The sequence below is a fragment of the Hemitrygon akajei genome, chromosome 10 (assembly GCF_048418815.1).
Source record: "Hemitrygon akajei chromosome 10, sHemAka1.3, whole genome shotgun sequence".
Lineage (NCBI taxonomy): Eukaryota > Metazoa > Chordata > Chondrichthyes > Myliobatiformes > Dasyatidae > Hemitrygon > Hemitrygon akajei.
This window is the reverse complement of record NC_133133.1, coordinates 125,947,879-125,969,116: the sequence shown is the minus strand read 5'-3', so window position 1 is coordinate 125,969,116 and position 21,238 is coordinate 125,947,879. Positions and strand designations below refer to the sequence as shown.

The 21,238-nt window shown below is 38.6% G+C and overlaps 1 protein-coding gene across 1 annotated transcript in view; it reads left to right on the top strand.

The window, feature by feature from the left end:
• Nucleotides 1-21,238, top strand: part of kdm5a (lysine demethylase 5A) — a 158,773-nt gene that overhangs the window by 70,883 nt on the left and 66,652 nt on the right. The window contains exons 11-14 of the mRNA XM_073058897.1: nt 11,435-11,616; nt 13,435-13,597; nt 14,853-14,972; nt 16,958-17,152. Of these exons, the coding sequence (XP_072914998.1) occupies nt 11,435-11,616; nt 13,435-13,597; nt 14,853-14,972; nt 16,958-17,152 (660 nt within the window). The remainder of the gene's footprint in view (nt 1-11,434; nt 11,617-13,434; nt 13,598-14,852; nt 14,973-16,957; nt 17,153-21,238) is intronic.

The window sequence follows — 21,238 nt, the reverse complement described above, 5'->3', positions numbered from 1 at the left end:
CATTATACACAAGGATACCCAAATTCCTTTGAACATTAGCATCTTGCGGGGATTTGTCACCATTTAAAAAATACTTTGCCTTTTTTTTGTTTTGGTATGTTTGATTACAGTAATATTCCATTTATCCTGTCCTTCCCCAGTAACTGAGGCTGTTTAAATCTCCCTGAAGCCTTTCTGTCTTTCTCAAACTCACATTGCTATCTAGCTTCGTACTGTATCTTCAGCAGACTTGGAGATATTATATTTGTTCAGGTCATCTGAACCACTGATACAGAATGTTAACAATTGGTGTCCCAGGATTGATCTATGCAGCACTTTGTTGCTCATTGCCTTCCAACCCAAGAAAATAATTTTTCTATTTTTCTCTATATCCATTAACCAATCCATCTCTGTATATTGCCAACAGTTATGTGCCTTTGTGTTTAATAATCTGTGCAACATCGTATCAGAGATCTTCTGAATATCAAAATAGGAATGCTATCTTACTCTCCTAGTTAAAATCTCAGAAAACATGTAAATAGATTTGTCAGACTTTAGGGAAATTTAATTTCCATTTCATTTTTATACTATCAAGTCTTTTGTTCCCATTCCTTACATCAGAAATTTGGAAGTTGACAAGTTTCCATTCACTCTGTTGTCACATACTTCAAAGCTGTAAAGTGCAGATTATCAGGTCCAGGGGATTCATTGCAAGTTCAGTACCATTAATTTCTCTACAATACCAGTTTTCACTATTTCTAATTTCTTTAAGCACTACCTTTACCCCACACCTTAGTGCTGATGTTTTTTGGAAGGGTTTCCCATACAGGCAGGAATAAAATGGTTGTTAAATTTTTCTGTCATTTCTCTATTCCCAATATTTCTCCTGTATACCTGTAAGGGATCCGTATCAACTTTTGCTAGTTCTGTTCTTTTTACAGGTCTATGTAAGCTCTTATAATTTGCTGCCTTGATATTGTATTCTAGTGTCTATATCCTTTTCAATTCTTGGAGGTTCTTTGCTGAATTCAGAATTTTTTCCATACTCATTGGCGTACTGTTTTGGCAATGTATGAGTTTCTTCCTTCGTTTGAATACTATCCTAATTCCTGTAAGTCATAGCTGGACTATTTTTCCTTTTGAATTTCCCTTTACAATATAAGGTTTAATATTTCTCGTAAACCATATTACAACTCCAGAATGGTATATTGTCATGCTTGTAGAGAATTCTGAAGATTACTAGCCAGTGTTTATCTTTTTGTATCACAAAATCAGACATTTATAACACAGGGTGTTGTTCAGTGAACCCTAATGGTTGGACAACTACCAAGCCCATCTTCCAGCAGTTGATCTATAGACCTGTATGTTATGACCCTTCAGGTACAGCACTGTGGCAGAGGAGTGTAGGGTGGGGGGTGGCATGGGTGTAGACACACCCAGCCCTGAGATGCCAGGCAATGTTATTTGATTCCAAGCAATTGGTTTATTGATTTTTACAGATTGTTTCTCTGGTGCTTCCCGCTGTCTCCACTCTGCCTTCCCTTTTCACAACCATGATTTCCCTTTCCCTGCCCCCTTCCCACTCTCAGTCCACAATGGAGCCATTTCAGAGTCAAGTTTATAATCACTCACATATGTCATGAATTTTTTTTGTGGCAGCAATACAGTGCAATGCATTAAAATTACAGTACTGTGCAAAAGTCTTAGCTATGTATATACATCTCAGACTTTTGCATAGTACTGTGTATACTCCAGTATTTTTAAAATATGCCACTACTGTCTTTAAGGCTGTGAGTTCAAGAGCCCCCTGACCTTTCCATCTTTTTTCTAATGCATCTATGAAATGTTCCCCTGAATTTTGACCTATTCTAAGGGAAATAAAAGTCTCCTATTTAGTCCATTTGTGTGCTTCATAATTTTATGCACCTCCATTGTCTCCTTTCTCTGTTCCAAAGAAAGCATTCCCATCATTTCTAACTTGCTGTCATAGCTAAAGCTGCAGACTTTAGATATCTGAAGCAGAAAATATTGGAATCTCTTGAACAGCAAGATATTGAAAGCTATAAGCCAATTGCTGATTAGTAGGATGAATATTGATGGATACTCGATGGTCAGTAAGGAAATATATGCTGAAGAGCCTGTAGGGCTGGGTGACTCTTAAGATTTTATGATTCTCAACAGGTCAGGCACCATCTGTGAAGAGAGGGGAGAAAGAAAAGAGATCAATGACTTATCAGAATGAGGAAAAGTTTGAAAGCTAGTGTAACTTAATTTGCAGAACAGGAGGAATGGCGAGAATAAAGGAATTGTCTGTGGATGGGGAGTCCGGGGGAAGGAGATTATATTGACAAACAAGAGAAAATCTGCAGATGCTGGCCAAAAGTGTTGTGTTGTGTTAGTAAGTTTGCAGGTGACACAAAAATATGTGGGGGTTACTGACAGTGAAGATAGTTATCAGGATTTACAGTGGGATCTTGATCATCTGGGTAAGTGGGCTGAGGAATGACAAATGGGCTTTAATTTAGATAAGTGGGAGGTATTTCATTTTTGGATGACAGCTAAGTGTATAATTTTCACAGTGAATGGTGGGTCCTAAAAGAGTATTGCAGGATGGGGTGCTTGAAGTACTTTTCCTTGAAAATGGTGGTGTAGTGTGGTGAAGAGCATCTTTGGCATGCTGGCCTTCAGTCAGGTTATGAGTATTGAAGTTGGGAGATTATGTTGCAGTTGTACAAAACATTGGTAAGGCCACATTTGGAATATTGTGTTGAGTTTTTGGTCACCCTGCTTTCATAAAGATGCTCTTAAACTGGAAGGAGTGTCGAGGAGATTTAAGAGGAAGTTGCTGGGATTCTAGGGACTGAGTTGTGGAGAGAGGTTGAGCAGGTTGGGACTTTATTGATTGGCATGTTGGAGAGTGAGGGGTGATCTGAAAAGGTGCATCAATTTATGAGAGGTGTAGAAAGGAAAAACGTGCAGACTTTTTCCCAGGGTTGGTGAATCTGGAGCTAGAGGGCATAGGTTTAATGTGAAAGGGGAGAGATTTAATAGGAACTTTGGACAACTTTTTCACCAAAGGAAGTGGACAGTGTACAGAGCTGCCAGAGGAAGTGATCAAGGTAGGCATATTAACAATATTTAAAAGGTCTTTGGACAGGTATGTGGATAGGAAAGGTTGAAAGGGATATGGACCAAACACAGGAAAATTAGACTAGTTTAAATGGGAATATTGGTTGTCATGAACCAGTTGGGCCAAAGGGCCCAGTTTGGTGCTGTGTGACTAATGATAACTGACCTGTCTTGGAGGAAATGTAAATTGAGGAAAATGGATGATAAGAGGAGTGGAAAGAAATGATGCTGGAATTTGCAAAAACAACAGGATCTGCTGTAAATCTGAAATACTCGCAGGCTGGGCAGCATCTATGGAAAATAAACTTTTTGATTTAACATAAATGTCGATGACCTTGCATCAGGCACTGACTTTCTCTGACAGCTACTGTTTTCCAATCCTGCCTGCCCTCTATAAATCTCAGCAGGTCTGGCAGCTTTTATGGTGAGAGAAACAGATTGATTATCTATTGTCAGAACTAAAAGATTAAATATTTTTCTATGTATTAGACGCTGCCTGGCCTACTATCTCCAACATTTCTATTTTTATTTCGGGTTTCCATTGTTTGCAGTTCCTTGCTACTTCATCCTCTCCAATTCTATTACATTCACCCTTCAGTTCAGCAACCAGAAATAAATGCTGGGTTTTAATAGTTGTCTAACTAGCATTGTGTACTATTCCAGAACAGTGCCTCTGCTCTTGTTAGAGTAGAGAGGTTTGTTCTGAAGCCATATGTAATGCTAGTCAGACAACAATTTAAGGTGATATTAATGACCATTGCCATTGATCAGAAGGAAAATATCTGCTTGCCTTTTTAACCACCTTATTCACCTTTCTGGCTGCATTTAAAAATCTGCTGATGTATATACGGCTCTTCCCCCAGGTAATGGATACGTTTCATTTTTACAGACTGCCATAAGTTAGTTTTGCCCATGAGATAGAAGACGTGGAACAATCAAAGGGTCAAGTCCTGACCCCTTTGAGCTCCATGATCACAACTATTCAGTCACAAAAACATGCATAGCCATTACTATTAGCTTCCTGCCATTAGTTTAGTTTTGAAGCCAATTTGCCACTTCCTTGGATCCCATTGGATCACTTTTTTGACCAGACAGCCACATTGTGTGTCAAAAGTCTTTCGTCCATTTTTAATTGATTTTGTCAGTCTTCCTAATCAAACAATTCAATCATTAGGCATGATCTTTGATTTACAAAAGTCAATCCTTGACTATCCCTGATTAGCAAGTGCCTATATGAATTATACTGTTCCTTGCAAAAATTTTCCTGTGATGGAAATTAAATTAGCTCTCCCATAAGTTTTGCTGTATTCTTGCAACCTGCTTTGAAGGACGGTGTAATGTTTGCAGCCCTCCACTCCTTTCACTACATTCTTGTATTCATAGAGGATTAAAAAATGTCAGGCAGAGCCTCTTCGGTTTCCTCCCTTGCTGCTTTTAATGGTCTGGGTTTGGATATTCATTAGCTTTCAAAGTACTATGGAATATTAAACTTGCTAATATGTTTGTTTTCCAGTGGGCTGTAACTTAGCCAGTCCCATCCTTTTCCTTCTTGAGAACAGGTAACTTGAATGTCTCCCAGTTCTCTGAGATTGACTTACTTTCAGGTGACTGTTTCCACTTCAATTCAGCCAAATCCAGAGTCCCTTTCCCTTTTACCACATACCATAAAGTTCTTCCTGAATACAATTGAATGTTTCTGTGCCCTCAATGCTTTTCACTAACTGTTGCCCATTAACAGCAATTAAAATAATGCAAAATGTGCTTTTTCTGTCACCCAGCAGCATGATTGCAGATTTTGTTGTTTAGTCAACCGTGTGGCCTGATGAAATAACATTCCTTTTCACACCAGTGTTTGTTTCTTGTCATCCCCCTCCATTTTAATTCCTTTATCCGTCTTGTCTGAAAACATTATAAACAGTATATTGAGCTTGCCCCTCTTTAAGCCATGTTTTAGAAACAGCTGAAATAGTATATCTACAATTGTCTCAGCTCAACAGTTGTACTTGGTAAACTGCTTGCATACCATTAAGTATAGCTAGACCATTTTGTCGTTTACCAGCTTTTGAAAACTAGTGAGTTTCAAAGAGCAAACAGTATTCTATATCCATTTCTATTTTCCTCCTGTTGGAGTTCTTTATTCAGCTTTTCATCCCCAGTCGAGCTGATTTTTAACCTTTAACCTTTCTGAGTTGCAAACCATTTGGCTTGTATTGGTCTGTTTTCCTTAGTAATAAGTTAGCATTTCTTTCTTTAGCTTGCTAAAATCTTGTGGAGGAAGCCATGCATGAATTAAACTCTGCTGTATTTAAAAATTTGAGTCCCAGATAACTAGTTCTAGCTGGCCACATAAATAACCATATAACCATCACTCCATGAAGTTTGTTTGTCATTATCAGTATCAATGATGCAGGTGGAAAGAAGGATGAGGTCCTATAGGCAGAGCTAAAGAGATTGAAAGCAGAGCCTCTATGATGATAATTTCCAGATTACTCCTTCCATGTACCACTAAGTATGAAAGTAGAAAGCTAGTGCAAATTAACACAGTCAAATGGATCCCAGATCCTTCCAGAGGGAAGGTTTCAGACACCTGGGACTGATTCTGGGAAAAGTGGGACTTGCAAAACTCTGAACAGGTTAGACGTTAGATCAAGAGAGTGCTGGAAAAGGACCTAGATCCTACTCGATTCATGCTAACCATCAAATACTCTTCCGTATTCATCCCATTTTTAAGCACTTGGCCTGTAGCTTTCTGTGTTGTGGCAATTCAAAGTGTTCTTCTAGATATTTCTTAAATGTGAGTGTGTACCTCCATCAGCTTATGTTCAAGATCCTAACCACCATCCTCAGATCTGCTCTAGGCCACTTAACCCTTGTTGACTCTTGTTTTAGATACATGCTATAGGGAAAAGTTTCTTGCTATCCATCCTAATAATGCTCCTCACAACTTTGAATATCTCAGACATCTTCAGCCTCTTCCACAAACCATTCTCTATTCATCATTGAACCACTGAGGCAGTGCACCATCCTGCTGAAATTCCTCCTTTGTGCAATCACAGCCTTCTAAAACCAACTGACAAAACTATGGAATTGACCTAAATAGTCTATTTTTGGCTGGTACAATTACAACATTATATGCTGGTGGTTTATATTCTCCTATATTGCTCAGTGCTATTACTGAATTAGTGTTAAACTTCAATTTTTAAAAATTTAGATACAAGTCTAAATCAAGAATCTATGGCCCCATACTGAAGAAGCAGACATTGTTATTTAAATATAATTGAAAACCAATTAGAGTAAATGGAAGGGCTTTTGACTCATTTTTAAATGACCTATAAGGGTATGATTATTAAATTTAAAGTACTTGATACCAAAGTATCTGCATGGATCTTTATTGTGATCTCTTTCCAAGTAGGCGATCAGCATCAAGAGAATTTGTTCTAGAATATTTAAGCAGGATGTAAAGGATAGCTGAGCAAGTTAATAGTTAACATTCATAGTCATTTACTTCGTCTTGTCTCCAAGGTGCAGCCACAGAGTGTCACATCTGACAGGCTGCCTCGTTATTGACTCTCACTGGTGCATGCAGGAGATCATGTGCCCAGTGTTTGCATACTCTGATGATGGTTTGAAAGGTGTCCCCCATTTGTTCAAAAATAAATTTTCCAATTAGTTATAGCTTTACTCCTTTTAACAAAAATCAATTCACAAGGTACAAGAAAAGTGAATATATGACATTATACTTTCAGGTCTTACACGTGATATTAGTTTAATAGTGAGTCCACACTCTCAGTGGCGAGCATGGTTTAATCAAGGCTATCTTAACTTTCTCAAACTATTAAACATTGCAAATTTATAGGCAAGTATTTTACTCCTGTCCCATAGTTTTCAAGATGTTAGAGAAAATCTCTATATATACATTACCAAGAAATTTCTTTGAACAAATCTGAAATTAGACTTCTTGCTGTTGTGTCAGACAGTCAGTTTAGCCATAACTTTGGAACAACTTGTTTTCTATTGTTGGCAGGAATTGTTCTGATTTTCTTCTAAATATAAAGGAATTGAAATTTGTAACTGTATTTGTATCTTCATCAACTTTTTAAAAAAATTGCCCAGTAACTCTGCATATTAAAATTCAATAAGGAAAAAAGTAGTTAGCCACAGCTCTATGCTAGTCATTTTTACTTTGCATTTCAATTTAAGTAAATATAGTTGCAAGAAAAAGTTTGTGAACCCTTTGCAATTACCTGGTTTTCTGCATTAGTTACTCATAAAATGTGGTCTGATCTTCATCTGAGTCACAATAATAGAGAAACACAATCTGCCGAGCTGAATAACACACAGACAATTGTGCAGGTGGCCCCTATTTTACGAACATTCGTTTTACGACAGCTCGCTGTTGCGAAAGACCTACATTAGTCCCTGTTTCTCTAACCAAAGAGGATTTTCGCTTTTACGACAAAAAGATGCCTGCTTTATATGTGTGTTTACCCCGAAAAAGACTACCGTGACCGTGAAGCCTTGTGCGGGCAGTTGTGTGCGCATGCATGAATATGTGTACACATGTACGTACGTATGTGTGAATGCGCGTAGGCATGTATGTGCCGATTTTTTTTTTTCCCAAATTGATTTTGGCTCGCTGTCTTTCGGATTTTCATAAGTGAAATTACACCGTACATACAATATTTCTACTTTATATAGGCTGTATATTTATCATATCATTCCTGCTTTTACTATAGGTTAGTGTTATTTTAGGTTTTATGTGTTATTTGGTATGATTTGGTAGGTTAGTTTTTGGGTCTGGCAACGCTCAAAAATTTTTCCCATATAAATTAATGGTAATTGCTTCTTTGCTTTATGACATTTTGGCTTACAAACGGTTTCATAGGAACGCTCTACCTTCGGATAGCGGGGGAAACCTGTACTTTTAAATTCTTTCCTGAACATATTGTTCAATCATTCACATTCCAGGCTGGAAAAAGTATATAATCCCATGTATTTAATAACTGGTAGAACCTCCTTTAGCAGCAATAACCTCCACCAAACTTTTCCTGTAGCTGCTGATCAGACTTGCACAATGGTTAGGAGGAATTTTAGACCAATCCTCCATACAAAACTGTTTCAGTTCATCAGTATTTTTGGGATGTCTTGCATGAACAGCCTCTTCAGGGAATGCCACAGGTTCTCAGTTGGACTAAGGGCTGGATTCTGACTTGGCCATTCCAAAACACAAATTTTCTTCTTTTAAAACCATTCTGTTGATTTACTCTTGTCTTTACTCTTGTAAACTGTCTTGATAGAATTTTGAATTCAATGTTCCCTCAACAATTGCAAGCTGTCCAGGCCCTGAGGTAGCAAACCATGATGTTTCTTCCACTACGCTTCACGGTTGGGATGAGGTTTTGGTGTTGGTGTGCAGTTCCCTCTTTGCTCCAAACGTTTCTGTCAAAAAATTCAACTTTTGTCTTGTCTGCCCACAAAACATTGTCCCAGAAGCATTGAGGAACATCCAGGCGGTCTTGCAAACTTGAGACATTCGGCAGTGTTTGTTTTGGAGAGCACTGGTTTCCTCTGTGGTGTCTTTCCATGAACACAGTTCTTGTTCAGTGTTTTTCTCATAGTGGGCACATGAACAAAGACTTTAGCAAGTTCTAGTGTTTTCTACGGGTCTGCTGTCACCCTTGGGTTCTTTTTCACCTCCTTCAGCATTGTATGTTGTGCACTTTGTGTGATCTTTGTGGAACACCCGCTCCTAGCGAGAGTAGCAACAGTTCTGAATTTCCTCCGTTTGTAGACAATGTCTCTTATTGTGGACCCACGAACACTCAGGTCTTTAGAAATGCACTTGTAGCCTTTTCTAGCTTTATGCATCTACAATTCCTGTAAGGTCCTCTGAAAGCTGTTTTGATCATTGTTTTGCACATAAACAATTTTCTTAAGAAGAACAGGCTCTGTCAGTAACTTGATTTTCTGTCTTTATAGGGCAGGGCTCCTCTCCAACCCATCCCTGCAATCTCATCTCATTGATTGGAACACCCGCCTCCAAATAGCTTTTGTCGCAGCCATTACCCCAGAGGTTCACATACTTTTTTGAACCTAGACTATGATTGTTTAAGTGGTGTACTCGGTTTTGACAAGAAGTACAATTGTTTGTGTATTAGTAGTTAGCCAGATTGTGTTTGTCTATTATTGTGACTTGGATGAAGATCAGACCACATTTTATGAATAATTAATACTGAAAACCAGGTAATTACAAAGGGTTCACAACTACTACTTGCAACTGTATATACAAAATCAACTATGAATTGAAGCATTAACTTTAAAGATAGACTTACCGCTTCTACTTCCCTTCCACCATGAATCACAGACTGCACTAGAGATCCTGTTTCAGATCCTGAGTCCATCCTGAAGTTTTGGGATGCAGTATATTCCAGTTAATCGGGGCAACTCTTACAGAACAACAAATTGATAAAATAGCTGGAATTCCCTTTGTTTATTTGGGACACCGTGCTGCTTAATTTAGGCAGGAGACTGTTGCCGAACAGTTTCTAACTGGTGGCAGTCATGTGCAGTTGTGTGGCTGTTACCCACTACACCATGGTGAGAGTGAACAGTTTTTAAGTAGCATCAGCTGTGGGGTTTTTTTTTAAAGTAGTGAAGTGATTTTTGTCACTGGTGGGAAGTAAGCACCAGGACAATTCAGAACTGATTGAACTGTGGTTTCAAGCATTCAGGCTTGGAGATGCCACAAATGGCCGGGAATGAAAATGAAATGATTTCACAACTTCAAGTTAGGAGCTATGAAGAATTTAAAGGTATCAACCGTCCTCCTGAATCATGAAAATGAAGATTTGGAGGATGTGGTTGTCGATAGCGTATGAAGGTTATTTGTACTAGGCATTTGCGCTGATTTTGTTCACTTCATACACTGGATGAATTCCTCTAACTATTAGGAAATAATACATTTTATAGGATTATAGTGTTATTGGTAGTGTTCTAATTTGTTCTGTATTACATTTAAGTACATAGTTTGTTGCTCAGTTTGTCACTTTTTACCTTTTTAACTATTTCCATAAAACTTTGGCTAATTGGGACAGCTGCTTTATTGGGCCAAAATGTACTGGTCGCGATGTGTCCGAATTAACCGATATCCTTTGTATTTAGAAGCATATGATAAAATAGGCCCAAGTCAACATGGTTTCTTTAAGAAAAGATCTTGCTTGATGAAGCTGTTAGAATTCTGAGGAAATAACAGACAGGATAGGCAAGGAGAGTCAGTGGATGTTGTTTACTTGGATTTTCAGAAGACCTTTGACAAGATGCTGCAAACGAGGCTGCTTAACAAGATACGAGCCCATGTTAGTTCAGGAAAGGTACTAACTTGGGCAGAAGGTTGATTGATTGGTAGATGGCAAAGAGTGGGAATAAGTGGGGCCTTTTCTGGTTAGCTGCTGATAAGTGGTATTGGCATCTGTATTGGGACCACTTTTTTCCATGTTGCATGTGGAATCTGCAGGGTGGAATTGATGGCCAATTTGGTGAATGATACAAGGAGAAGTGGAGGTGCAGGTGATATTAAGGAAAAGGTCTGTAGAAAGACATAAACAGGTTGGGAAAATGGGCAAAGAAATGACAGATAGAATACAGCATAGGGAAGTGTATAGTCATGAGCTCTGGTAGGAAGAATAAAGATGCAGGCTACTAACTCCCAATGAGAGCACAGTGAGAAACTGGTGCAAATGGCAGGTACCTAGCTGTATTGTTGATGATATTGGCTTTGTCCCTGCACCCCTCATGACCTATGTGAAGGTCTGCTGGCACTTCACAGCTGTAAGTGCTGATGGGTGGTTTGGATTCAAACTTTTTATTTTCAGTTCTTTGCTGCTTCACAGACAAGGATTACAGTTTTATTTGCTTAGCTGGTTTAAGATGTCACTGGGATGTCTACTGCAGCATTCCATGTATATTAAAATCCTGAAAAGAGGCTTGCTTGGGTAATGGAGAGTAACCGGGATAAATGATTTTAGCTTGCGTTCCTACGTCAATGCTTTCTGCTTTTTTTTCTGCTATGTTCATGTTATCACTTGATATTGATAAAATATCTTTGCAGATTGTATTTAAACACAACCACATGGCAGCTGGAAAAGGATTAACAATTTTTACTTTTTGTCCCCCACTTATTCACTCTTTTTCTGCCCGCCACTATAACCAACATACCTTCCACCCTCCACCTTCTCTTCCTATTCCTTCCCTCTGACCTCTCCACATTCTCTCTGCACCTACCTCTTCACCATCTAACTCTTTGGTTTTATAATGCTTGCTATCGAAGGAATATGCTAATTCTGGTTGGAACTTGAACAACATGCCGGTCTTGGAGCAGTCCGTATTGACGCACATCAACGCTGACATCTCTGGAATGAAGGTCCCTTGGCTCTACGTGGGGATGTGCTTCTCTTCATTCTGCTGGCATATCGAAGACCACTGGAGCTACTCTATTAACTTTCTGCACTGGTTTGTAAATATTTTGGACTTGGCCTATTGGATTGTATGATCATTTTTCTTCAAATCAGTCCATAATTTTATAAGTTTAAGTGCAGGCATTTAAAAACGTAACATTGGATATTATACCAGCCAGAGTTAGCATCCCAAAGGTATTTGTTATTGTCATGTTCTGATAGCCATTTGAGTGATGCATTCATTGTACACAAATTAACTTGTGTGCAGTTTTGCTGTAATCATTCTAAATCATCATACTAAGTAAGGTCCTTCAGCTGTAGTTGTTCGTGCCTATCTGTTAATTTTTGATTCCCAAACTTGGAGAAAAGTCTGTGTGCATTGGCCCATAGTTTCAGACTAAAGGATTGCCAATTTAAGTCGCAGATAATGTGGAATTTCATTATGAAGGTAATGCCTGTCTGGAATTCTCTATTTCACAAAGTTGTGGAGCTCTTCACTAAAAATATTCAACACATATTTTAGAACTGGAGTGGAGTCAAATGTTAAGTGTGTGGCTTGGGAAGTGGAGATAAGGCCATCATCTTATTATCCTGCGAGAGAGAGGCCATATGTTGGTATTGGTTTATTACTGTCACATGTACTGAGATACAGTGAAAAGCTTGTCTTGCATACTGTTCATGCAGATTAAATCATTACACAATGCATTGAACTAGAATATGATGCAACATATACTGTATATTTTGTTTTTGGCGTTTTTGTTTCCTGATATCTTTTTAAAATCAGGCTTTTAGCAAGCCGGTTAATCACTACTATACAGGCTTGCTTGCGTGGCAAACCAGTGTGCAGTACTAATGTAGGATATGATACTTTACAGAGTAGCAGTGGTGCTGATAAGGGAAACTCCAGTGGCTTGTATTGTTGTGACCATATCAATCCAAGTGGCGAGAATTCCAGCATCCTTGTACTTGAACCAAGTTAGTAGTGTAAATCTCTTGCCTAATAATTACATGGAGCAATATATTTTGGAAAAATATGTGCCTGCTTCAACTATGTAGATGTAACTTTTTCCAACATGAAGAGGTGCATTTCCACCAGGCATTCTATCCAAGAATAGGTCTAAGGAACAGTTGAGTTCATGGATTGAGTAACTGACAGTCATTAGCCTATGAGAGCCATGATACGTGGGAGCTTGGATTGGATCAAGGATAGATAAATTATTACCTAAAAGATGGGATGAATTCACAAAGAGCTAGAATCATAACAGTTTAATTATGATGTCTCAAGAATTAACATCAGATGTTCATGCATTTTGATACCTATCAAAGAAATTCCTGTTTCTATTTTCTTGTGTGTTGCATTGTAATATTAACACAGAATGATTGTGGTAGGATTGTATGGCATGAGAAAGGTGCCTCAATCAGCTGTTTGAAAGAGTGGTGCAGTTTCTTTCACTCTTACTGTCTGATTATTGCCATGCAAGTTCCTCCCTCCCAAGTATTTATCTAATTTCCTCTTCAAGGTATTCTGAGTTGCATTCCAGATCTCTGATCATGGCACAAAGAATATTCTTATCGTACCTCTGATCTTTCAGCTCTGAACTTAAATCTGTGTCCTCTCATTTCTGATCCCATTATCTCCCAGTCCTATGGTGGAAACAGTGAAGTTTTGAAACTTGTTATGTGGCATGTTACATTATCTGTTTGATGCAATTACCCTGCTTTTTCATTGAACCATGTGCTGTTGTTGTTTTTTTTTTGAAGCATTGTGTTTTTGTAGAGGTGTTTGTGGCTATTGCTAAAACTGCAAGTTGAGATAGTTAAGATCTTTTTATGATTTGATGCTGAAAGAATGTACGTTTTGTGACTTTCGCAGGGGTGAACCAAAGACATGGTATGGGGTACCTGGATATGCTGCTGAACAACTTGAGCTTGTCATGAGGAAGCTGGCTCCAGAGCTCTTCCATTCTCAGCCAGATCTACTGCATCAGCTAGTGACCATTATGAATCCTAATATTTTGATGGAGCACGGTGTTCCAGTATGTTCTTCCTCATCTCTTTCCAATTCACTCAGCTGCTGAAATTGAGTTATTGCTGCAAGAAATTAAAAGTTGTTCTGCATTTCTTGTTAAGCTCTGCAGCATGGAAAAGCTGCTGTCAATAGCAAGTAACCAACTTGTTAATTTTATTCTTTAAAACTATATAGCTTATTATAGTAATAATTCTTCAAATATTTGTAAATGAAAACAGAAAATGACCCGTTACATGTAGCTTAATTTATAAATGAATGATGCTGTATAATTTTTTATCATTGTAATTTTCCCCCCCACGGTATTTTGTGAGTTTACAGAACCTTGTTGAGCATTTAACCAGTATGAACATAGACTGTGCAACTTGGGTGCATAGTAATCTTATCCATTTCTGTCTTGTCTGTTCCTGCCTTGACTATCCAAATGTAAGTGCAGACTGCTTAGATAGAGCCATTGGAGAGTTCTTAGAAATTCTTCCTTAATGGCAGAGTTGGTAGCATCATTTTTTGTAACCAAGTTATGTAGAATTGATGGTCTCAGTTACATAAATACATAAGAAATAAGAGCAGGAGAAAGACTTCTGGTCTTTTGACCCTCCTGGTTTCCCTCTGTTCCCTTAATTTTCAAGAATTTTCTGTGAAAACTCAAAGGCCAAAACTCCAGAACCCTTTGTGGTAGAGAATTTCAAAGGTTCATCCCTTTCTATAATAAGAAAATTCTCCTTGCATCAGTTCTAAATGCCCTACTCCTCTGTCTGAGACTGTAACCTGGTTTGCTCAGCTAGGGAAAGCATCTTCTCTGCAGACCCTGTTGAGCCCAATCAGAATATCATAGGTCACAGTGAGATCGTTTTCTCTCTTTGAGAATACAAGCTATCCTCTTTAAAAGCAGATCAGTATTTCCTAAACTGGTCTGGTGATTCTTTGTTGTCTCTCTCTTTCTCTCTTCTCGCCCCTGCCTCTCTCTCTTCCCCCCCCCCCCCCCCCTCCCCAGGTAAGTATATCTATATTTGGAAAGGAACCAAAGCGGTTAACACAAAAGTGCAAACTTATCAAGGTTCTGCATAATTGCATTAAGACATCTTTGTTCCTATTCGCAAATCCTCTCATTATAAAGGTCAGCAAACCATTTCATTTTCTAATCATTTGTTGCATGCCGGTGCTCAGTGACTTATTGATCTTCACTTTGTTGATCTCTAGTTGACAAAAATAGACCAAAGTTTTGATTACATCTTCAATCTTTTTTGTTGTTTCCTCATTCTCAGGTGTTCCGAACAAATCAATGTGCTGGTGAATTTGTGGTTACTTTCCCAAGAGCTTATCACAGTGGATTCAACCAGGGATACAACTTTGCAGAAGCAGTAAATTTCTGTACTGCAGACTGGGTATGTTTTGCCACTAAAAACTTCCAGTGAATTAGAATTTGAGATATTTGTGTGATATTTTCCACATTTTGTAGTAGTGGAAATAATGATGTGTGTTGAGTAGAATTTTCCAAGATGCCATAGTTCTGTGAAATTCACAGTTGCAGGATGTAGAACCCAATGATGTGTGATTTTGGAGGATAACCTGCAGATTTTTCGAAGGCATCTGCTGTCATTGTTTCTATTTGTGGTTATGATTGCGAAGATAGTGTCCAAGTGGTTTAGGTGGAGTACTTTGTAGATGCTGCGCACACCAGCATAGTGAAAGGAGTGGACGGTTTTATTTGGATGGCAGTAAAGCAGACTTCTTGCTCCTGATTATTATCTTGAACATTGTTGGAGCCATTTTCATCCAGATGACAGAAAATGTGTTGGAGAATGAAATAATGAATGGTTCATTACAGGATTTCTAGTTTTGGACCTGCTATTATTAGGTGGTTAGCAGGGGACTGACATGATACATTGTGAAATTGCTCAGCTCCATTGCAAGTAGTCTTGATGTCTGTGTACGTAGCTCTGTATTGCAGGGCCTTTTCATTTGGTGAATCCACTATTCTCATGTGCTGTTTTACATTCCTCATTGAACCGGGTCACCAGGCAGCAGTAATGAGTGAATTGCCAGGCCCATTGATGCCTGATGGCGTAACTGAGGATGTTGGATTACAGGCATTCTTTCTCCACAGATGAGTTCCCAAATGGACCAGAAATCAGGTTGAGCTCCCACTAGCAGCCAGCACATTATGATATGTAGTTAGGTGTACCTAAGTTCGGTCTGATGTCCAGTGTTGCAACAGCAAATTCCATGTTGCTGTAATTGTTTTTATTGCTGCAATAGAACTTCCACGCGCATTCTTCTGCAACATTCCCAGTCATTAACCTGCAAAGGCTGCTCTCTGAGCCTGTGAATGGTGCAGTTAGGTGCTAGTGCAACAGTGCCTTTCAGGTGAATGGGAAACAATGAGTTCTTGAGGGAAAGTTAAGTGGTTACTTTTATACATTTAAATTAGTTTGTGTATTAGATTGATTTTCTGTTAATGTATGTTTTACAGTATTAAAAGTGAAAAATGTTTGTTGTTTTTATCTTTGAACTTACCTAAGTATTACTCAGTGCTTTTAAATGTCAAAGATACTGAAAGATTTGGCAGCCCTTGAGTCCAAGGGAGTGGAAAGTCTCCAGTTGTCAAAGTGCTTTAGCCAGTCTTGTGGTGGAGTGCTGAGAACAGGGCTTCCAGTGAATACTGCTCAGGACACCAGGCTGGAGAAGGATCGGGTTGGGCAGCAGAACGTCTATGTGTTTGGATTAGATTGTGGAAGGAATTCACTGAGGGGTCACTTCATCTGCAGCATCCAGCTTAATTACATGCTTTAATCTTTTGGTTCACTTTACAATATCATCAAAACACACACCATCCACTCTTACCATAATAACTCAGAGCATAATGTAGTTTGCCCTATAACTGCACAATACCAACCCCAATCCCAGTTCATCTGACCCTAAACAAACATGAGTATAACAATATACTCTAACACCTCATTGTCCAAAGAGCACCTGCCCTTTAACTCTTGACCATTCCTGTCACTGCCTTGGGTAATGGAAATCTCCAGCTGAATCATGCTGAAAGTGAGGTGCATCAGTAAAGGAATGGAAGAGGTGCTGCGCGCTTTACCTGAAGGATGTAGTACACATTTCTAGAATCAGTGAATTTGTTCCATTATCCCTAATTATCACTCCTCCATAAATGGTCTGTGGTCTAATGACATTTCTGAATTGTGTTTCGGAACTGGGCATCTTCTGAGAAGGTTGCTTTGCTGTATTGTAAGGGATGCAATCTTATGCCTGTAAATGGTGCTGTCTTTGAAGTCATAAATAGTAGAACCCGGAGCACATTATTGATTGGTGGACTATCACTTCCTGGAATTTATTCCTCAGTTTAATTGATTTTTAGCTCCCCATGGGTCGGCAATGTGTCAGCCATTATCGGCGCCTGCACCGTTACTGCGTGTTTTCACATGAAGAGTTGATCTGCAAGATGGCAGCTGATCCGGAGGGTTTGGATGTTGAGCTGGCTGCTGCTGTCTACAAAGAGATGCTGACCATGATTGAGGAAGAGAGGCAACTGAGGAAGACTGTCTTCCAAATGGTATGCATGCATTTGTAGAATAAAGCTTGAGTGGTGGCCTGTTTGGCAATTGTGTTTGTTCTGGCTCTTTGAAAATGGTGTCTAATTAGTTTTACTTTTCTCCAATTGCTGCCTCCATCTTTCCCCATAACGTTAGAGGTTTTTCCCCTGAATTATTTACTTGTATTCCTTTGGATTCATTTCAATCATGGTAATCCAAGCATTCCACTTTTTGCTCACGTCAAATCTTTGTCTTCTGGTCGTGATGTAGATGGAAACAACTTATCCAAATCAAAGCCATCAAATGCCTTAATAAATCTCTACTTAGCTGCTTCTGCTCAGAGGAAGGCCTTTCTAAATATCCCCCTGTCCCCACACACAGGACCATTTCCTTGATATCATTAACATTTTTGTCAAAAGCCTTGACATCCTGTTTAAATTGTACATAATACACACTTTCGAGCCATAATCGTTGGTTTATAAAACATTGACTTCCCTTGTCTGGCTTTGAATTCTGTTCATATCTCCTCATTTCCTTTGGATAATTGTTACATTGGTTCACAAATATATTGTTGCAAGAAAAGGTTTGTGACCCCTTTGCAATTACCTAGTTGTCTACATTAAATTACTCATAAAGTGTGGTCTGATCTTCAAAGTCAAAATAATAGACAAACACAAACTGCCTAAACTAATAATACACAAACAGTTGTATTTTTCATGTCTTTATTGAACAAATTGTTTAATCATTCACAACCCAGGCTGGAAAAAGTGTGTGAACCCTTGTACTAAATAACTGGTAGAATCTCCTTAAGCAGCAAAAACTTGCACCAAATGTTTTCTGTAGCTGCTGATCAGAGCTGCACAACAGCGAGGAGGAATTTTAGACCATTTCTCCATACAGAACTGATGAACTGAAACAATATTTCTGGGATACTTTTTTGCTTTTTAAACCAATGTGTTGATTTACTCATGTGTTTCGAATCATTGTTGTGTTGCATCATCCAGCTTCTATTAAGCTCAGGTGACAGACCACTAACGTGACATTCTGCTGTAAAATGTCTTGATACAATTTTGAATTCATTGTTCCCTCAACATTTACAAGCTTTGTAAGCCCCGAGGCAGCAAAGTAGCCCTGATCATGATGCTCCTTCCACCATGCTTCAGTTAGTTTTTGGTGTTGGTGTGTAGTGTCCCTTTCCCTCCAAATAAAGTGATGTGGATTTCTGCCAGAAAGTTCAACTTTTGTCTTATCTATCCACATAACATTGTCCCAGAAACATTGTAGAACATCCAGGTGATCTTTTGAAAACAGGAGACATGCAGCAGTATTTTCTTTTTGGCCGGCAGTGGTTTCCTCTGGTGTAGTTCCATGAATACCATTCTTGTTCAGTGTTTTTCTTATAGTGGACACATGATCAGAAACTTTAGCAAGTTTGAGAGATTTCTGCAGATCTGCTGTTGCCCTTGTTTTTTCCCCCAGCTCCTTCAGCATTGCATGTTGTGCTCTTGGTGTGATCTTTGCTGACACCCACTCCTAGGGAGAGTAGCAACAGTATTGAATTTCCTTCATTTGTAGACAGTTTCTCTTGCTGTGGACTGATGAACACTCGGGTCTTTAGAAATGCTCTTGTAGCTTTCTCCAGTTTGATGAATCTCTACGTTTCTTCTTTTCAGGTCCTCTGAAAGTTGTTTTGATCAAGGCATGGAGCACATAAACAGATCGATCTTGAGAAAAGCAGGCTCTGTCAGTAACCTGACTTCATGTGTCTTTTTATAGGGCAGGGCACCTCCACAACCCACCCCTCCAATCTCATCTTATTGATTGGAACACCTGACTCCAAATAACTCTTGTAGAAGGCATTACCCCAGAGGTTCCAGTACTACTTTGAACCCAGACTGTTCAAAGCCCAGTAATGGTGTACTCATTAATGACAAGAATTAAAAATTGTTTGTGTGTGATTAGTTTAGGCAGATTGTGTTTGTCTTATTGTGACTTGGATGAAGATCAGACCACATTTTATGAGTAATTAATGCAGAAAACTAGGTAATTGCAAAGGGTTTTCTAACTTTTTCTTGCAACTATAGCTCATTACCAGTTTCTCAAGGGTAATTAAGAATTCTGGACTAGCAGAGCACTGAAATGGTCTTTTGGTCTAGCTTGTCTATGCTGATTATGATGCTATCTATACTATTTGCATGCAACAGATCTTTGGCCTCTAAATCTTTCCTATCTAAATAATTCCCAAATGGATCCAGTGCTTTCCAGGCATATATGATGAATAAACTCTTCTTGGGCTTCCTGCCAAGTGCTAATATCAATTTTAACCAATATTTCAATAACAAACTTTGCTATCTTCATCAGGGCTAATGCCTAGGCATATCTAGTCCAGTGGTATATATATCCCCGTTGCCCATCCCTCCTGACTGGTTAGTCCTCACCCAATCAGGTATCCATGTCCCACCTTGTTTGCAATCAAATTCTAGTTCTTACTGAGAGCGAGGCCTTTGTTTTTTTTCTCCAGTTTAATTTTAATGGCTTCCTTCACCAGGTGATCTCAAAAGCCATTGGAGTAGTACAGTGGTTTGCGCTGTTGAAGTCAATTCTACGGCCGTTGTTCTACTGTGCTGTGCCAATGGAGAAAAACCTTTCCTGCCCTGCCTTCATCAATCTTCCATATTACCATCTCAAAAAATATAATTAAATTAGTGAGACAGGATTTCAAATACTGAAAACTTAATGCTCCTGAAAGGTAAGGAGAATATCAAAAATTTAAAAGCAAAATTAAAAGCAGTTGGAAAGCAGAAAAGGTTATGTAAAATGCAGGCAAGTAAAATCAAAATCAGAAGTCTATAATGAGCAAGAGGTAACTGAGGTACCTAGCAAGACCTAGAAGTTAGCTGAGACAGAAAATTTGGGTAGAGTTCTTAACATTTCGTACTGTATCTGTTAATGGTTGTGTTTGACTTGATGAGATATAAATAGTAAGAGATTATTAAAAGGGTTAAATGCTTTGAAAATGTATAAATCAACAGGACCTGATAATGTATATGCAGGGCTGTTTTTTTAAAAAAAAAAGAGGCAGGAAATGGAGAGCCTCATTTAATCATTTTTATCAGTCCTTCTGTAGGAGTGGAACTGGAAGACTGATGACATTATCCTGCTGTTTTTAAGTGGAAGAAGTGTTAAACTACTTAATCGCAGGCCAGTTAATTTAGTGTCAGGGATGTAAAAATTATGAGAATCAATTCTGTGGATAGTGTATATCTTTATTTAGAAAATTTATTGATAAGGCTAGCATGTTGGATTTATTTTAGTGTCATCTCTAATTAAATCAGTTGAATTTTCTTCATGGGGTCACTGAGTGCAATGCATTTGATGTTAACTGCATGGATTTCAGTAAAGCCTTTGTCAAGGTCCATATGGAAAGCAAAATGTAGAGTCCAAGGGAGAGTGATAAATTCGATCCTGCCTTTTCTTACTTTATTCTGTTCCCCTTTATCTCTTAAATTTAAATCCCCTCCAGACAGATGATGTGCAATTAACAAGCCTTAACCACCCTTTCTAGCTGGCACCGTGGCAATCATTCGTCCTTTCTTTGTATCCATCCTATTACTACTACCTTTGAAATTTAAAGTAACCTTGTTTCTCACATTCCTTGGTTCTGTTGAATTCCATTTCTCCCTCCACAGCTGTGCTTGATCTGCTGAGTTTCCAGCAATTTCAGCTTTTATGATTTGCGTAACTTTTTATACCAAATTTGAGGTGGGGGTGGCACAGGGTGAGGGGTAGTTTTTGCCAGAAGAGTGAAAACAGAGACTACACATCCTGTTTCAATAGATTACAAAGATAGATCAGGATAGACCAATTACTTTCTCATCAACTCTTGGGTAAGATTTGAAGTAATGTTAGGGAAAATTTGGATTGATGAAAAAGAATGTAATAGATTTATTAAACTCAAATAGCATTTATCAAAGCTGATAGAACATTTTGGGTAATGTAACTTGTGAGGTTAACAAAGGGAATGCATTTCACAATGCATTTTATTGGTGAGGAAAATTGAAGCTCCTAGGATAAATAGGCCATTAGTGGTATGGGTTAGAACTTGG